Source organism: Mauremys reevesii, linkage group 1, assembly GCF_016161935.1.
Source record: "Mauremys reevesii isolate NIE-2019 linkage group 1, ASM1616193v1, whole genome shotgun sequence".
NCBI classification, from domain to species: Eukaryota; Metazoa; Chordata; order Testudines; family Geoemydidae; genus Mauremys; species Mauremys reevesii.
The window spans coordinates 217648792-217668675 of NC_052623.1; the positions used below are offsets into that span (position 1 = coordinate 217648792).

Below are 19884 nucleotides of genomic sequence, written 5' to 3' on the forward strand. Positions count from 1 at the left end.
CCTAGAGTTAGAATGCAACATCTTTTGAGTTCTGTCAGGAGGAAGAAGGGGTCTAGAGAAATGTGGGAGCTTTTTATAATTTCTGCATCTCCTATGTTTTTGCCTCTCGCCATGAGCATGACTGCCTTACTTTTGGCACCCAGAAGTCTATCTCACACCTAAGCCCCAGAGCAATTCACAAACTACTGGAAGACCATGCAGGGCCTTGTCCAATAGCTGTGCTACTCCACACAAAAGGTCCAGAGTAGCTGGCTTTGCCCACCTTTCAACTTTTGTTTCAGTGGTTAGAGCATTCACCTGGGATGTAGGAGACCCATGTTCAATTCCTCCCTCTCTGGCAGAAGGGGAGAATGTATATGAACAGGGGTATCCAACCTCTCCGGTGTTTGATCTAACCACTGGGCTATAGGATATTCGGTTGTGGGGCTCCCTCAGTTTCTCCCATTAAAGCTGTTGCACTGTGGATAAATTATGAAAGAGTAATTGGAGCAGAAGGCTTTGAACCAGGGTCAACCACTGTGTCGTTGCACTCTATACGATTTTATGAAAATATGCTAATGTAATTGGAATATGCTTTATACAAAAGGTCTCTTGTAAGGTATCGTTACAAAGCTTATAATCTATGGAGTGTGATCATCCTATTTGTATAAATATACCACTCTTGTATGTGAAACTAGAAATATGAACTATAACTCTGAGGGCCTATTGTAATGATGCAAAGTGTGGGCCATTAATGGTGGTTTGGAATCTTGATGACTTCCATTAACCAGGACAATTGACTGCAGATGGCTCTGTTTTACCTGTAAGTCTTCCTGTATACATGGGCGCCGGGTTATATGGGCGGGAGGAGCCCCAGCCCCAGGAATATTCAGAGCTGTGGGCTGTGCTCCACCAATATCTGGAGCTGGATTTCTCCCCTGGCCCTGCCTGGAGCAGGCACTGGCCCCTGGCTGCCACTACCATCATCCCCAGCCCCGGAGCATCCCCGCCCACCCAGTAGCGTAGTGGGGTGGAAGTGGGAAAGCAGCCGCTCCCCTTTGAGCACATTTTACAAAATCAGCACCTTTCCAGGCAGCCAGCACTGGGCTCCGGACTTGGAGTCCGGACCGGGTTTTGCGTGTGGCCGCCAGCTGACTCTGGGCTCTGCAGGCAGCGTGGGCTGGTTGCCGGGCTCCCCCGGGGAGAGGAGGAGGAGCTCGCAGCTGCTCGCTCCCGGAGCCAGGGTGGGCTCTGCCGGGAGGGGGAGGGGCGGCAGCGCAGCCCCCCTCCCACCCCCAGTGCAGCGGGGGACTGAGGAGCAGCCCCGTTGGTCCCGGCAGCCTGGTGCAGAGCAAGGCAGCCACGCGGTAGGGAAGGGGGCTCTGAAGCCCAGCTGGTGCTGGTGGAGAGGGAAGGGGGGGGGATGTTTTTTTTCTCCTGGTCTCTCTTCAGCAGAGGGGCTGAGGGATCAGCAGGGCCAGGAGGCAAAGGAGTGACTTTGGGTTATTGCCCCCCCACTCCTCCCCCCAGTGCTGCGCCCAGGGCTGTGAAAGGGGGCTTAGTGCAGCTTGTGAAGGAATGGGGGGGTAAAGGTGCTTTAAGGTGCTAGTTGTATCTCCTCAGTCTCACTGCTGACTAGCTGCAGCCCCAGTGCTCAGAACTCAGCAGTGATCTCAGGGGCTGCACAGTGCTCTGTAGGAGTTTTCAATTGCCTGCTAAATGCTTCCACAACGCCACCTTTTCACTCAGCTACATCCTGAATAGTGGGGACTGGGGGCGGGGGAGGGGGGAGTGTAGCAGATGCCAATTTGAGGTGAATAGTCTCTTGGCCAGATTCTACTGCATTTATGGTGCTTTGTGCTATGGACTGGAGCAAAGTGGCTGGTGAATAACCAGGAATCTGGTTAATAATTGTTCTCTAAATTCAGCTTTCTTCTTTCTCTCTCTCTGAATTATCACTAATTCAAAATAGTAGTGTGCAAGCTGACTGGATAATGGTAATAGCATAATCTCTTGTTATAGCACTGCCTGATTAGTAATTGGATATGTTGGCTGGCACCTTTTTTTACGTGTTCACCCTGATGTTAGAACCTGGCTACACCACTGGGGAGGGGAGCTTCCTAGACCTGTGCAGCTGGGGCTTAGGTGAATTTTGTGATACTGTGCCCCTCCCCACCTACCACCCTGCAGTCCCCACTCCTGCACCATGCTGGGCAAGGGGCAGCCCCATCCCCAGTGAGGCTATGGTGAGGGGTGGCAGCAGGGGAGGCCACACGTGATGGCAACTTCCCCTCCCCCCGGTACCCACCATAGGGGAGGCGAGTGGGCTTTCTGGACCTGAGAGGGACCCTAGGAGCATGTGCAGTGACTGGGGGGGCAGAAGGGGTCCCTCCCCTGGAGCTTGCTGCTGCCAGGGAGGGTGGAGGGGAGTCCTCTTTGGCCCTAGCCCTGGGGCAGCTTGTCTGCACCCCAAGTTCCTTATCCCCAGCCCTGCCCCAGAGTCCTCACCTGATGGGAAAAACACGCAACTTAAATTGGGTGGTCAGTTTAGAGTATCATAGAATATCAGGGTTTGAAGGGACCTCAGGAGGTCAGCTAGTCCAACCCCCTGCTGAAAGCAGGACCAATCCCCAACTAAATCTACCCCTTCCAGGGCTTTGTCAAGCCGGGCCTTAAAAACCTCTAAGGAAGGAGATTCCACCACCTCCCTAGGTAACCCATTCCAGTTCTTCACCACCCTGCTAGTGAAAAAGTTTTTCTTAATATCCAACCTAAACCTCCCCCACTGCAACTTGAGACCATTGCTCCTTGTTCTGTCATCTTCTACCACTGAGAACAGTCTAGATCCATCCTCTTTGGAACCCCCTTTCAGGTAGTTGAAAGCAGCTATCAAATCCCCCCTCATTCTTCTCTTCTGCAGACTAAACAATCCCAGTTCCCTCAGCCTCTCCTCAGAAGTCATGTGCTCCAGCCCCCTAATCATTTTTGTTGCCCTCCACTGGACTTTCCAATTTTTCCACATCCTTCTTTGCAATGTGGGGCCCAAAACTGGACATAGTACTCTAGATGAGGCCTCACCAATGTTGAATAGAGGAGAATGATCATGTCTCTCGATCTGCCGGCAGTGCCCCTACTTATACAGCCCAAAATGCTGTTAGCCTTCTTGACAAAGGCCAGAGGAGGGAGTGTTAGTGCCTGTGCAGACTTCCAGGAAGCGCATGGTGTGGAAGGGGATGCTGGGATGCTCTGGAGGAACCACTCCTTCAAAGCCAGTCAGGACTCTGCGGGAGCCTCCTCTCTGAGCAGACTGTCTCCAGGGCAAGAAGTTTACACCTTCCTGGGTCTGACCTCAGAGCATTCAGCATGCCCTTCCACACCATGCACTTTCCGCAGTGAGTCCGCCCAGGCAGGGTCCTGGGGCAGCCAGAGGTCCCTGCACCCCAACTCTGCAGTCAGACATGACTCTCAGCCAGCCAGTAAAACAGAAGGTTTATTAGATGACAGGATCACAGTCTAGAACAGACCGTGTGGATACAGAAAACAGGACCCCTCAGTCAGGTCCATCTTGGGGGGTGTGGAGCCCAGACCCAAGTTCTGGGCCTCTCCCCATTTCTCCAGCCAGCTCCAAACTGACACTCCCTCCTCTGGCCTTTGTGTCTCGATTCCGGACAAAGAGGCCACCTGATCTTTGTCCCCAACACCTTCAGTTGGCACCTTGCAGGGGAAACTGAGGCACCCACACAGTATTCAGAGAAAATATTAAGAACATTCCCACTTCATCACAACAGGTGCAACAAAACATAATACTGTATATTGAAGTAGGCAAGTGCTGCTTCTGATTTTCCACTTGTAATTGACCCTTGTAATCTTGTGGCACTGACGTGTTGTAGCTTCATTTTATATCAGCTTACAGGGCGGGAGCGGGAGGGGGGGCACCACTATTTTGGGCCCCACCAAAAATTACACAAACCTGCCGCCTATGCCTGTATATGTGTGTGCTGGCAAGTGGGTAATGAAGTCTTACAGTGACATGTGATCATGTCACCTGAACTGGAATCCATCTTTAACCTAGTGCTTTTCCATTGAGAAAGGGGGTGGGAACCCAGAAGGACAAAGGTTTCCCGTCTTATGCAAAAGATATATAAATGGGTGGAACAGAACAAAGGAGGAGCCATCATGAGCAATTTCCTAGTTACCACCTGAGCTGGAACAAGGGGTATATCAGGGGAAAGGATTGTGTCCAGACTAGGAAGGCATCCAGTCTATGAAAGAAACATATTGAACCATCTTTCAGGGTGAGATATTATCTGTACTCAATTGTATTACTGTATTAAGCTTAGATTTGTGTGTTTTATTTTATTTTGCTTGGTAACTCACTTTGTTCTGTCTGTTACTACTTGGAACCACTTAAATCCTACTTTCTGTATTTAATAAAATCACTTTTTACTTATTAATTAACCCAGAGTATGTGTTAATACTTGGGTGGGCAAACAGCTGTGCATATCTCTCTATTAGTGTTATAGAGGGTGAAAAATTCATGAGTTTACCCTGTATAAGCTTTATACACGGTAAAATGGATTTATTTGGGTTTACACCCTATAGGGAGTTCTGTTAGCTGCTTTCAGTCAAGTCTGCAGCTTTGGAGCAAGTAATTCAGACCCTGGGTCTATGCTGGAGCAGACTGGCATATCTGGGTCAGCAAGACAAGGTGCTGGAGTCCTGAGCTGACAGGGGCAGAAGTAGTCTTGGCACATCCGTTGGCAGTTCCCAACAGGGTTACTGTGATTCAAAGCGTCACACCCACATCTTGGGTGAGGGCTCTAATCACAAGGCTATAGAGTCATTCTCAAGCCCCCCCCCACACACACACACATTAGTCTTTAATTTTCCCTCTGATTTTAGTCTAGGAATCTAGTTATGCTTTGACCTCACAATGTATTTCTCTCTCTCTCACTCGCTTCCTCTCTAATCCATTATTGTTGGATGTCTCTCATGGGCAGGGCAGGTTTTTGAATGAGTTGCTGATCTCCTCACAGCACCGTGTGCTCATTGGCAGCAAAGAAGTAGTTGGCTGAATCCTGGGTTCTCAGATCCACAATGCTCATGGAAGAGATCCTGATATTGGATTTAGTGACTGGAAATCATAGAATCCTAGAATATTAGGGTTGTAAGGGACAGCTGAGGATCATCTAGTCCAACGCCCTGATTGCCCCAGCAAGCATTGGCCTGCAAAACCCAGGGTTGTAAGTTCAATCCTTGAGGGGGCCATTCAGGGATCTGGGGCAAAAATCTGTCTGGGGATTGGTCCTGATTTGAGGAGGCGGTTGGACTAGATGATCTCCTGAGGTCCCTTCCAACCCTTATTCTATTATTCTAAAGCAAAACTAATCCCCAACTAAATCATCCAAGCCAGGGCTTTGTCAACCTGACCTTAAAAACCTCTAAGGAAGGAGATTCCACCACCTCCCTAGGTAACCCATTCCAGTTCTTCACCACCCTACTAGTGAAAAAGTTTTTCCTAATATCCAACCTAAACCTCCCCCTCTTCAACTTGAGACCATTACTCCTTGTTCTGTCATCTGCTACCACTGAGAACAGTCTAGATCCATCCTCTTTGGAACCCCCTTTCAGGTAGTTGAAAGCAGCTATCAAATCCCGCCTCATTCTTCTCTTCTGCAGGCTAAACAATCCCAGTTCCCTCAGCCTCTCCTCATAAGTCATGTGTTCCAGCCCCCTAATCATTTTTGTTGCCCTCCGCTGGACTCTCTCCAATTTATCCACATCCTTCTTGTAGTGTGGGGCCCAAAACTGGACACAGTACTCCAGATGAGGCCTCACCAGTGCTGAATAGAGGGGAATGATCACATCCCTCGATCTGCTGGAAATGCCCCTACTTATACAACCCAAAATGCCATTAGCCTTCTTGGCAACAAGGGCACACTGTTGACTCATATTCAGCTTTTCGTCCACCGTAACCCCTAGGTCCTTTTCTGCAGAACTGCTGCCCAGCCATTCGGTCCCTAGTCTGTAGGAGTGCATGGGATTCTTCCGTCCTAAGTGCAGGACTCTGCACTTGTCCTTGTTGAACCTCATCATATTTCTTTTGGCCCAATCCTCTAATTTGTCTAGGTCCCTCTGTATCCTATCCCTACCCTCCAGCGTATCAACCACTCCTCCCAGTTTAGTGTCATCTGCATACTTGCTAAGGGTGCAGTCCACACCATCCTCCAGATCGTTAATGAAGATATTGAATAAAACCGACCCTTGGGGCACCCCACTTGATACCGGCTGCCAACTAGACATGGAACCATTGATCACTACCCATTGAGCCCGACCATCTAGCCAGTTTTCTATCCACCTTACCGTCCATTCATCCAGCCCAGACTTCTTTAACTTGCTGGCAAGAATACTGTGGGATACTGTATCAAAAGCTTTGCTAAAGTCCAGAAATAGCACATCCACTGCTTTCCCCTCATCCACAGAGCCGGTTATCTCATCATAGAAGGCAATTAGGTTAGTCAGGCATGACTTGCCCTTGGTGAATCCATGCTGACTGTTCCTGATCACTTTCCCCTCCTTTAAGTGGTTCAGAATTGATTCCTAGAGGACCTGTTCCATGATTTTTCCAGGGACTGAGGTGAGACTGACTGGCCTGTAGTTCCCTGGATCTTCCTTCTTCCCTTTTTTAAAGATGGGCACTACATTAGCCTTTTTCCAGTCATCCGGGACCTTCCCCGATCGCCATGATTTTTCAAAGATAATGGCCAATGGCTCTGCAATCTCATCGGCCAACTCCTTTAGCACCCTCGGATGCAGCGCATCCGGCCCCATGGACTTGTGCTCGTCCAGCTTTTCTAAATAGTCCCGAACTACTTCTTTCCCCACAGAGAGCTGGTCACCTCCTCCCCATACCATGCTGCAGAGTGCAGCTGTCTGGGAGCTGTCCTTGTCTGTGAAGACAGAGGCAAAAAAAGCATTGAGTACACTAGCTTTCTCCACATCCTCTGTCACTAGGTTCCCTCCCTCATTCAGCAAGGGGCCCACACTTTCCTTGACTTTCTTCTTGTTGCTAACATATCTGAAGAAACCCTTCTTGTTACTCCTAACATCTCCGGCTAGCTGCAACTCCAAGCGTGATTTGGCCTTCCTAATTTCACTCCTGCATGCCTGAGCAATACTTTTATACTCCTCCCTGGTTATTTGTCCAATCTTCCACTTCTTGTAAGTGGTTTTTTTGTGTTTAAGACGAGCAAGGATTTCACTGTTAAGCCAAGCTGGTCGCCTGCCATATTTACTTTTCTTCCTACACATCGGGATGGTTTGTTCCTGCAACCTCAATAAGGTTTCTTTAAAAGACAGCCAGCTTCCCTCGACTCCTTTCCCCGTCATGTTATTCTCCCAGGGGACCTTGCCCATCAGTTCCCTGAGGGAGTCGAAGTCTGCTTTTCTGAAGTCCAGGATCTCTGTTCTACTGCTCTCCTTTCTTCCTTGTGTCAGGATCCTGAACTGGACCATCTCATGGTCACTGCCTCCCAGGTTCCCATCCACTATTGCTTCCTCTACTATTTCTTCCCTGTTTGTGAGCAACAGGTCAAGAAGAGCTTTTCCCCTAGTTGGTTCCTCCAGCACTTGCACCAGGAAATTGTCCCCTACACTTTCCAGAAACTTCCTGGATTGCCTGTGCACTGCTGTATTGCTCTCCCAGCAGATATCAGGGTGATTAAAGTCACCCATGAGAACCAGGGTCTGTGATCTAGCAACTTCTGTTAGTTGCTGGAAGAAAGCCTCGTCCACCTCATCCCCCTGGTCCGGTGGTCTGTAGCAGACTCCCACCACGACATCACCCTTGTTGTTCACACTTCTAAATTTAATCCAGAGACTCTCAGGTTTTTCTGCAGTTTCATACTGGAGCTCTGAGCAGTCATACTGCTCTCTTACATACAACGCAACTCCCCCACCTTTTCTGCCCTGCCTGTCCTTCCTGAACAGTTTATATCCATCCATGACAGTGCTCCAATCATGTGAGTTATCCCACCAAGTCTCTGTTATTCCAATTACATCATAATTCCTTGACTGTGCCAGGACTTCTAGTTCTCCCTGCTTGTTCCCCAGGCTTCTTGCATTTGTGTATAGGCACTTAAGATAACTCGCTGATTGTCCCGCTTTCTCAGTCTGAGACAGGAGTCCTCCCCTCTTGCAGTCTCCTGCTTGTGCTTCCTCCCGGAATCCCACTTCCCCACTTACCTCGGGGCTTTGGTCTCCTTCCCCCGGTGAACCTAGTTTAAAGCCCTCCTCACTAGGTTAGCCAGCCTGCTTGCAAAGATGCTCTTCCCTCTCTTCGTGAGGTGGAGCCTGTCTCTGCCTAGCAATCCTTCTTCTTGGAAGACCATCCCATGGTCAAAGAATCCAAACCCTTCTCTCCGACACCATCTGCATAGCCATTCGTTGATTTCCACGATTCGACGGTCTCTACCATGGCCTTTTCCTGCCACAGGGAGGATAGACGAGAACACCACTTGTGCCTCAAACTCCTTTATCCTTCTTCCCAGAGCCACGTACTCTGCAGTGATATGCTCAAGGTCATTCTTGGCAGTATCATTGGTGCCCACGTGGAGAAGCAGGAAGGGGTAGTAATCCAAGGGCATGATGAATCTCGGCAGTCTCTCCGTCACATCATGAATCCTAGCCCCTGGCAAGCAGCACACCTCTCGGTTTTCCCGGTCAGGGTGGCAGATAGATGACTCAGTCCCCCTGAGGAGAGAGTCCTCGACCACCATCACCCTCCTCCTCCTCCTCTTGGGAGTGGTGGTCATGGAACCCCCATCCCTAGGACGGCGCATCTCATGCCTTCCAATCAGTGGAGTCTCCTTCTGCTCTGTTCCCTCAGGTGTATCATCCACTCCACTCTCTGCACTAGTACCTGCGGAGAGAACATGAAAACGGTTGCTCACCTGCATCTGTGTTTCTGGTACATGGACGTTTCTGGTACTCTTTCCCCTTCTGGAAGTCACATGCCACCAATTATCCTCGCTGGCCTTCTGTCCCCACTGTGTAGCCTGCTCTGAATCTTCAGAACATTGTGCCCGCTGAAGCTGATCCTGACGTCTATCCAGGAAATCCTCATTTTCTTTTATGAAACGCAGGGTTGTTATTTGTTTCTCCAGACCTTGAATCTTTTCTTCCAAGATGGAGATCAGCTTGCACTTTGTACAGACAAAGTCACTTCTATCCTGTGGAAGGAAGACAAACATGGCGCATCCTGTGCAGGTCACAACGGCGGATTGCTCAGCATCCATGGTCTCTTCCTTCTAAGAGCTCTCTCCAGGCGAACTCCCAGGCAAACTCCTTCTGTTTGCCTCTCTGCTGCCTAACCATTCGGTTCCTAGTCTGTAGTAGTGCATACGATTCTTCCTTCCGAAGTGTGGGACTCTGCACTTGTCCTTGTTGAACCTCATCAGATTTCTTTTGGCCCAATCCTCTAATTTGTCTAGGTCTCTCTGTATCCTATCCCTACCCTCCAGCATATCTACCACTCCTCCCAATTTAGTGTCATTTGCAAACTTGCTGAGGGTGCAGTCCACAGCATCCTCTAAATCATTAATAAAGATGTTGAACAAAACTGGCCCCAGGACTGTTTGATACCGGCTGACAACTAGACATGGAACCATTGATCACAACCCGTTGAGCCCGACGATCTAGCCAGCTTTCTATCCACTTTCTAGTCCATTCATCCAGCCCATACATCTTTAACTTGCTGGCAAACTTGGGTGCATTATACTCCTCCTCTTAAGTAGCATCGGACCCATGCACACTTCAGACTATTAACCTTGGACCTTCTCCTTGGAGCTGCTTGTACCAATACATGTAAATGTAGCTGGTTTCATTCTGGACAAATATAGTGTCACTTTCCTGATTCGGATCTCAGTGGGAGACCAAAGAGTTGATTGGAGAAGCACAGTCTCGAAATGAGGAAAGTTAGAACCCAGGTCAGAAGGAAGAAAAGTGATTCACTTGAGCATTTATAAAGATACTCTAAGGACTTATCAAGGCAGACTGATCTGAAGGGATATTTGTCTGAATCCAAACCAGTATAAGATAACACTTCAGCCACAAAGAGCAAAACTTATCCCAAGTGAAAGAAGTTGAACCTACACCAAGGGTGAGTTTGGCCTAATGTACAATGGTCCAAAAATAGCTTCCTGCTTCCCAGTTCCCCCAACAACTTTTCTACTGGAGCAGTTCTTTAGTGCAGGTACTCAGGAGACACCTGATACAAAATAAGAGCCTCACTGACACAGAGCAGTTTTCCATCTTGTCCAGCATCCTGTTCCTGTGCCAATGCCTCTTGTTCCAGGGGGGAGGAAATAAAGCCTCTCAAATGGATCAAATTGGACAATATTATAATTTCCTTTCCCAACTCCCTCAGCACCTGCCTTGGCTGATGATGAGCATAGACCTTGCAGCATGAGATTGGATGCCTGTATCCTATCCCTACCCTCCAGCATATCTACCACTCCTCCCAATTTAGTGTCATTTGCAAACTTGCTGAGGGTGCAGTCCACAGCATCCTCTAGATCATTAATAAAGATGTTGAACAAAACTTTTATTATGGCTACTGTCAATACAAACCTTTTCTTTTAAAAAAAAAAACCTCTCATCCTTTTCTGTTTGTTTTGATTTAAAAAGTGCCCAAAAGGAACCCCATGCAGAGGTACAAATTTACAACCTTACACAATTAATCCCAAACATAGGATGAGCTCATTTTGGACAATAAAGTTGTGCTCCTAACTCGCTTTAGGGGCTTATGAATATTCCACTCTAAACTTCCCTCCCTCCCAAATACCTTCCCCAGACCAGATCTCTCAGCCCTGACCAGAAGACCAAGAGTAAAGCAGAACTTTCAGTGTCCTATGAAAACTTAGAGTGTGGCCAGGTATACAACCACCTGGGATTATCCTGAGCCAACAATCACCTGGGATTATCCTGAGCCAACAACCACCTGCTGTCATCCCATGGAAGTCAGGCGCTAACTCAGTATAGTTGGCAGCTGCATGAACAAACATTTTAATCTTTGGTGGCCAGTGTCCTTGCAGAAATGAGTGCTCACTTCAGCCAGGGATTTGGGGATGTTGTTATTATTATCTATACACCCTACTAAATCAACTTAAGCACATGCTGAGACTCAAGTGATGCACTGACCAAGATTTTCAAAAATGGTCTCAAGGGTTAACCTTCCAAATCCATACTTAGGCATCTAGAATAGTGACCTGGTTTTCAAAAGTGCAGCAGCTCCCACTGATACTAATGGGAGTACTCATAAAGTAAGATATTACTCAAAGGGTATTAAGGTGGCAGCACTGGGCCCTTAGCAATGTGTTTCAAGAATACATTGCAACAGATTGCTCCACAGGTTAATTATTTAAAAAATATATTTTATCAACGTAAAAGGCATTGCCTTCAGTTTCCCTTCTAGCTGAGTGGTGGACCTGATTGCCTACTTCCCTACTCATTCATAAATTTATCACTGTCATTATTATATTGGGAGTTCTATATTTTTATTGGAATGTTACATTTCTATAGAACATGCTAAAAATAATCTTAAAAATCCAAACTGAGATGCAGTACTTGGCTAGATTGATGAGTCTGGGGAGATTTATTAGAGTGAAGAATTGTCTCCCAAGTGAAGTTGTGAAAGCCCCATAACTTGGGTTTTTAGAAGCAGGAAAATCACCACCACAGGGATAGTATATTAGAGTAGAACCTCAGAGTTATGAACAATTTGGGAATGGAGCTTGTTCATAACTCTGAAATGTTCGTAACTCTGAACAGAATGTTATGGTTCTTTCAAAAGTTTACAACTAAACATTGATTTAATACAGCTTTAAAACTTTACTATGCAGAAGGAAAATACTGCTTTTAACCATATTAATTTAAATTAAACAAGCACAAAAACAGTTACCTTACCTTGTCATATTTAAAAAAAAAATCCCTTTTTTTAGTAGCTTACATTTAACACAGTACTGTATAGTATTTGCTTTTTTATTGGTCTCTGCTGCCTGATTGCGTACTTCTGGTTCCAAATGAGGTGTGTGGTTGACCAGTCAGTTTGTAACTCTGGTGTCCGTAACTCTGAAGTTCTACTATATAAAAATAAACCTGCATTGGCCAGGAAGAGGACATGGATAGGAGACAACCTAATAAAAGATCTTCTCCAACTCTGATTTATAGGATCTTTTAACTACTGGAAAGAAAATTTACATTCTAGAAAGGCAAATGAATCTCAAAAGGTTTTGAGCTTTGATTTTATTCCAGGTTTTGTTTGTTTGTTACCCAGATCAAAGAAAAATTGTCCAAAGCTCCCATTTAATTTTTAAATTGTAGGCTGACTCTTTTAATAATTTAAAAAATAGATGTGCAAATGATGAAAGTTTATGATTAACTCTGGGGTTTGGGTTTTTTTTTAAATTGTTTGCTACCTGTGCCTGATAAATGCCTAAAGTTGGGTTTTCAAACTTTCCATTGTGTATTTTCCTTTGGTGAAATCCTTGGGCTGGAGATAAGGCCAGTTCAGGAGGATAAATACCCAGCAATTCCCTCCTCCAGTTTACAGAGTTGTGTTGGAATCCATAGGTAGACCATGAAATACATCCTGGTTGTAGCCTTTCTGGGAGCGGCTGGTAAGTTCATTTTTCATTGTACTTTACAGTGAAGTTTAGATGTGATGAAAAGTGCCAGATTGCATAGTGCTGGAGGGTGAAGTCCTATTTTATCCCCCAAATTGTCAAGGCAACACTAGTGCAATCTACCTTGACCTCCAAACATGCACAAACCCTGACCGCCCTGCTGAGACTATCAGCCATGGGTTAATTATCACAGTGTCTGATTATAATATGGACACATGGGCACTAGAAGCTGGACTGATTCAGTCCCACAGCCTGATTTAATAGAGCCATCAGGTGTGGAGACCTTTCGGCCACCACTAGTTTGAGCTTGAAGCAGAGTCAGTGTTCTAAAAGTGAGAGGCTTCAGATCCCATTCCCAATCCCCTCATCCAGACTGACTCCATGATCCCCATAATGGATATTAATTTATATCTTCCTCTTTCACCCAGTTGCCTTCCCCATTGATGATGCTGATGATGACAAGATCGTGGGAGGCTACACCTGTTCAAAGAATTCTTTGCCCTACCAGGCATCCCTGAACAACGGGGACCATTTCTGCGGAGGTGTCCTCATTAACAGCAGATGGGTTGTCTCAGCCGCTCACTGCTACGAATCGTGAGTAGAAAATATTTGTGCTACTAAACTACTGCTTCCTCTCCAGCTCTAATGCCCCTGTTGGCTCTGAGAGTGTCACATCTGATTAACTAAGCATAGGTCAGGGGAGACTGTCAAGGAATGCCTGAGTCCTTCAAGAGGTGGGGAGAGGCTCTGGTTTCTGCGTCAGTACTGACTGCAGTGCTCCAGCAGCCTGGCATTAGAGGAGGATACTGTGCTGCATAAGGTGATGATTCAGTACTGGGTGACCCTTTTTTCTGAATTAGTACTGAATCTAATGCCGTAGCATGAGGCACCTGTCCTGGTGACCATTGGTGGGTATGTCTGCACTTTGAGCTGGAGGTGTGATTCCCAACTCAAGAAGACATATATGCTGAAAATAAAGTGTAGCTGTAGCAGTGTGAGTGGTAGGAAGGGTTAGCCACTCCCAATCACTTACTCATCCAAGCCCATAGGAGCATACTTGGGGCTGCTAGTCCCTCCCACCACTTGCACTGCCATGGCTTCACTATTACTTTTAGCATGCTACCACAATAATGTCTCCCTGAGCTTGGAATCACCCCTCCAGATCAACATGCCCTACAGGGGTCTAGTAGTTTCTGGAATTCTCTTTTTTTTCCTTAGGGAGGAAACTGGCTTTGTGGGAGTTGGATCATGAAGCAAAGTTGCAAAAAGTGGAATGATAGACTAACAATTGTGATGAGGACAGACACAGACACACAGGGGAGGAGGAGAGAGAGAGGAGAGGTTTCCCCCCTCCCCTATCAACAAGAAGGCAACAACAGGTCTTCAAGCAGGTCAGAAAGAAAGGTTACAAAGGTAGCAAAAAAGAATCAGCTGAGGGGAGGAGGAGGAGGTTGGGATCAGCTGGCTACTACAAGGAGCTGCCTGAGACCTTTTTAACCTTCCTGGAGGGAAAGAAAAGGGGGGGGAGAAGAGAGAGAGAGCCAGGACCAGAGTATTGGAGCAGCAAGCTTCCCAGGCAGCAGGGCAGCACGGCACTCCTCCTACAAGGCAAAAAAAAAAAATTAATTAAGAGAAGAAGGAGAAGACAGGGACAGACTTCCCCCTGAAGGGGGGGACTGCATTACCCTAGCCGGTCTCACCAGAGCTAAAAACAGCAGAGGCTGGGGAGACTGAGACGGGACTTTGCCACACAATCAATGAATGAATAGCAGAGCAGAGCAAAATGGGCATCTCTCCACCACCATACACATTGTTGGGATGCCAAAGCACTTTGCCTGGTAACAATGCAGTGGTTGTGCTGGGACTATGTGTCACAGTTCTTTTCTAAGAACTCACTTGCAGCCTTGTTAGAGTCTGTTTTATTGACTGTTGGGATGGGGGAATGGTTTGAAGGGGACACCAGGGTTTTCCCCGACTATTTCTGTAAATCACCTTGATATCTTTAATTTGCAACATGCCAGGTTATCAGACATCTCCACTGTGGGGCAGGTCTTCAAACAGTGCAATACCCACTGCTTCTTCAGTGCTGCCTTGTAGGGCCATCATTGGGAACCCACCAAAGAGGAGTAGGTAGGAGCTCAGTGTACTGTCTCCTTTAAAGCACAGACCTTCTTGCCACTCAGCTCCCTTTCCCCACAGAGAGAATAGTAGTTTTCACTTCTACAGCACCTTCGCCTGAGAAGCACAAAGCCCTTGGATTAAGCCTCAAAACTTGTGAGGTAGGAATTATTAGCAATTTTTAGAAATAGGAAAAAATAAAGCACAGAGAGATATCTATAGAACTGACCAGAATTTTCAAATGTTGATATTTTTCAAAGAATAAAAGAACCAATTTTAACAATTTTTGTGGATATTTGTCCCCCGTGTTGACCATCTCTAGTTCTGTGCCATGTGCAGAGAGGTGTAGGCCAATCAGAATATCACCCAGGTCTCCTCTCCCCGCTCCCCATGTCATGCTTCAGCCAAAGCAGTGCTCCCAGGACTTCCCTGCACTGTGGATTGGGTATGAATCTAAATCCTGCTGTGCGAATTCAAAGCCAGAGAGCTACCCTCTGAACTAGAGCAACAGAGACCTTAGTGCTGTTGTTGACAGCAACTGTAGTTGTGGTAATATCCATAGCGATGGTGAGGGTTATTACGATAATGATGATGAATAATGATGGTGACCGTGCTGGTGAGGATGCTGTAATTCCTTCCTTTTTTCCAGCTCTATCCAGGTGAGGCTTGGAGAACACAACCTGGCAGTCAGTGAAGGCACTGAGCAGTTCATTAGTTCAGCCAAAGTCATCCGTCACCCCAGCTACAGCTCCCAGACGCTGAACAATGACATCATGCTCATCAAGCTCGCCAGTGCAGCAACCCTCAACTCCTATGTCAACACAATTGCCCTGCCAACCAGCTGTGTGACCACTGGCACCCAGTGCCTGATCTCTGGCTGGGGCAACACCCTCAGCAGTGGCAGTGAGTGCTCTGTGGGAGTGTAGAGCTTCTTTAGGACCCTGGAGACCTTTATTGACCCAGTGGTGGGCCCCAGGGAAGAGAGTATGGGGAAGGGCGAGCACTTATAGGGGAGGTGGTTTGAAGAGAGAACCCATGTGGGAGATCATGGCTCAAAGGGAAAAGAATGTGGAGAGCAGGGGTCCTTCATCTGATTTAAATACGTTCTCTTCTAATATCCTTGATTTTCTCTTGTTCTTTATTATTGGCATGGGGCAGGCTGAAGCACCAAACACATTTCTCTATGATATTCAGGAGGAAACCCTCCATCACCATTATATGGGACGTTCAATGGGCCATTCCTGAGAGTTGCTTTGCCACCCCAAGCACGGCAGTCAGGCAGCCTTTGGCGGCATGCCTGCGGGCGGTCCACACTCACGCAGATTTGGTAGCATTTCTGTGGGTGATCAGCTGGTCCCACGGCTTTGGCGTATCCGCCGCCGAATTGCTGACGAAACCACGGGACTGGTGGACCTCACGGTGACTGGAAAGCCACCCCCCATGGCTTGCCGCCCCAGGCACATGCTTGCTGCGCTGATGCCTGGAGCAGCCCCTGGTTGCTGAGCATCCCACAGTTCCCCTTGAGATCAATGAACTCAGTGGGTTATCCACATCTCTAAGGATGGCAAAATATTTTAGTGCAAATTTAAGATTATTACATTAGAACTCCTGCACTAGCCTAGGGAACAGGAAGAGGGATGGACAGAATGAGCCAAATCCACTTGGGGTATCTGGCTACTTATCCATAGGCTACACTATGACTCCACACAGGACTCCAGTGCAGAAGCTGGTGCAGAGTGATCCAACCGGTCTTTTCCATTCACTGGTTTCCTCTGATCTTTGTGCTGCTCTTTTCTTAGTCCACTTGGCTGTCCATTTTCTGGAATCCAGAGAGTTTAATCTGTGCAATGGATCAGTCTGAAGAAATCCCCTTTTGTGGATTCTGATCCCTCTGGAGGAAGGGAGTCCCTATGCTATGATAACGATCCTGTGGGAAAGCTGGGAGCTGCTGGAGAAAAAGCAAAGGGGATAGAAATGCTGCTTAGAGAGAGGGCACTGTTCCAGTTACTGAAAGGTGAGCTGTAATTTCACAATGAATTCAAGGATTTCCATTATTAATTTGCCTCCTCTTTCTTGTAGCTAACTTCCCTGACCTCCTGCAGTGCGTAAAAGCTCCAGTGCTGTCCTCCAGCCAGTGCAGCAGTGCCTATCAAGGAAAAATCACTAGCAACATGATCTGTATCGGATACCTGGAGGGGGGCAAAGATTCCTGCCAGGTAAAACAGCTCCCCCACACCTCTCACTTGTCTCTACCCTCCACCACCACTCAACCCTCTGCAAAATAGGCATCACACATGGTTAGTTATTGCCTGAAGGACTGAAATCTGTTGGCGATTGATATGTTGCTCACTCTTGGTCTATTTCCTAGTTTGAAACTTGTCCTCGCCTCATAACTCACCATTTTTGGTGGTGCTTCTTGGCCCCGTTCTTGGCAGTCTCAGCAGAGGCCAAGGGCTGATTTTTATTTAGTTAGTTAGACTAAAGTTTTCAATATTAGTCATGGATTTTGAATGCCTCCATTTTTTGATGCCAGATTTGAGACTCCTTGGCCCTGGATTTCAGAGGTGGTGAACACCTGCTTCTCCAACTTAAGACTTTAAAAGATGCAGGTGCTTAGCATATGTTAAAATCATTATCAAGGTGTCTTGAGGTGGGTCCCCAAAGTGGAGATATCCAAAATCAATCTCCACTTTAGAAAAGTTGGCTCTGCGGATTGTTCTGAGGGATGTATCATCATGTACATTCAAGCCAAACAGAACACATGAATGGACTGATCCTCACAACTGATGGGACACCGAAGCACAGGATGATTCGATAGCCCAGTTTTCAGCTCAACTTGCCTTAGGGTCAATGGGAGCTTGCAAATCAGTATGTGGATGACTTGGAAAGTTCCTGGCAGAACCATGAGCACAACTCACTTCTCCTGAATCCCAGGCAAGAACTTAGAACCAGCAGATTGTCCTTTGTCTCTAACCCATGAAAAACGAATTCCCTTTTGGCACTTAGATACGGTGTCTCCAGGCCACAGCACATTAACATGAGACAGGGTGGACTTGTGTGAGGCTGTCTGTGCCATACTTCCTCTCTGAAGAAAGAGAACATTCCCATCCTGTGGGCTTTTCATCTAGCACCTTTCACTTAAAATGTGATATCAAGACTGACATGAGATCAGCACTCTCAAACTACCTCTCTCATTACTAGACTTTCCCATAAGCCACCAAAAGGACTTAGTATCTCTGCTGCTTTGTCAAAAAGGCAGAATCTCCTCTTGATTGTAATGCCTGCTAAACACCATTTCACAATCTTTGTTGCAGGAGGATTCCGGTGGTCCAGTAGTCTGCAATGGGGTACTGCAGGGGATTGTCTCCTGGGGAACTGGTTGTGCACTGAAAGGCTACCCCGGGGTCTACACTAAAGTGTGCAACTATGTCTCCTGGATCCAAAATACCATAGCTGCCAACTGAGATGCTCTCATGCCATGTGACCAGTACTATCTTCCACACCCCATTTCCTCAGCCATATATTAGACTTTCCAACTCTACAGAATAAAGAGAGTTTAATACAACACTGTGTTTGTGTAAATGTTCTTTGGTTGTTTCTCTGCTTATGTATACTGCATGGTAACAAGTAACCTTACTGAAAACAAAAGTCATCGCATATTTTTGTAGTACTTTCCAGAAGGAAGGGTCTCAAAACACTTTACAGTCTGTAATTCTAGTATTCACTCAGCCAGTATTGAAGTGCAACCACTTCTGGAGAGGAATGAAGAAGCAGTTTAACAGTGCTCAGTCAGATTAATGCCGCACAACTGTTTAAGAGAAAAGCTGATGAAGAAAACTTTATCCAAGTGAAAATAGATGTGGCAAAGCACCCTTTCTGCTTTGCCAAACTTACCGCTCCCTCCTCTGGCAGGGACAGGGCCTGGGGTAAATCAGCCCTTCACTCTGAGGTGTGTCTGTCTTCCCTCTTCAGGGTTTGTTTCTCTGAGCCTTCCCAGTAGGCCTCAGGCCAGGCCTGAGGAGTGCTTCTCTGCCAAACAAAGGGAAAAAGTCTATAATGCACCGAAACAAAAGGGGAATACCTTTCCCTGGCCCCTCACTGCGGCAGGTGTTGTTCTGTCGCTGGCCCTAGGGTGTCAGTCCTTCCCCTAAATAGGGTGTCTCCCCTCTGGGGAGGAGCGCAGTCTCTCACACTGGAGAAGCCTAGCTCCCTGCTGCCTCCAGCCTTGCAGCAGTTTGTCTCCTCCCCTGCTCCCCCCCCACCTGCTTGTTACCCTTGTTCCAGTGCATCCATTTTAGGGGGGGCATGATCAGTAATGAGGGTAAATCTCTCTACATGTAGGTAGTAGCGTAGAGATACTATGGCCAACTTTACAACAAGGCATTCCTTCTCTACCAGGGCATACCTTTGTTTTCTGGGCAGGAGTTTCCTACTAAGGAACAGGACTGGATGTTCTTCTTCTCCTAGCATTTGAAAATGTATGGCTCCCAATCCAACCTTGGAGGCATCTGTTTGTAGTACAAACTCTTTCTCAAAGTCTGACGCTACAAGAACTGGATTCCTACAGAGGGCGGTCCTCAGATCTGTAAACACTTCTTCGGCCACGCTGGTCCATTTCACTATGTCTGGGCCTCGGACTTCTATCAGGCCTCTCAACAGGTATCCTTTGGTAGCAAAGTGGGGAATGAATCACCTACTATCCCCAGGCTGACCCCATGCCTGGAAAAGAAGCATTAAAAAAACTTGACAGAATTATAAGGGATGAGTGAATGCAGAAAATGGGGAGGTGGGGGAGGGAGAGAAAAAAGTTTGAAAGACAGAAACAGAGAGAGAAAAATGAGAAGGAGAAAAAGACAGAAAATGGAAAACACCTTACCTGTGCAAACAAACAGGGATCTTTGTGCAATATTCTTGATGAGATTTGGCTTCCCTGTGGACTGAAGGGACTGGACAGGCATTAGGAGTCTCCGAAATGGGATTCACTCTTGGTTCTGACAGTCTCAGGTGGGTGTATTTTAACCCATAAATCGCTGATCCTTGGTGATTCTCTCCATTCCTCCCAGCATCACAAACCAGAAGAGACGTGGTCTCCAAATATCCCATC

General features: G+C 47.1%; 1 protein-coding gene across 6 annotated transcripts; it reads left to right on the plus strand.

The window, feature by feature from the left end:
• Window positions 1-1191: 1191 nt before the first annotated feature.
• On the plus strand, window positions 1192-18352 carry LOC120402442 (trypsin I-P1-like). 6 transcript variants are annotated; one of them, XM_039533089.1, is made up of 6 exons: window positions 1192-1346; window positions 12536-12656; window positions 13091-13256; window positions 15430-15683; window positions 16860-16996; window positions 18095-18352. In XM_039533089.1, exons 2-6 carry the CDS (start codon window positions 12617-12619, stop codon window positions 18242-18244), a joined length of 747 nt encoding a protein of 248 aa, XP_039389023.1. In that variant the 5' UTR covers window positions 1192-1346; window positions 12536-12616; the 3' UTR covers window positions 18245-18352. The 6 variants fall into 6 exon arrangements, with proteins under 6 accessions (XP_039389023.1, XP_039389029.1, XP_039389028.1 ...); XM_039533095.1 differs by having other exon boundaries at window positions 12610-12656; XM_039533094.1 differs by lacking the exon at window positions 1192-1346 and adding an exon at window positions 4204-4274 and having other exon boundaries at window positions 12610-12656.
• Window positions 18353-19884: the final 1532 nt, after the last annotated feature.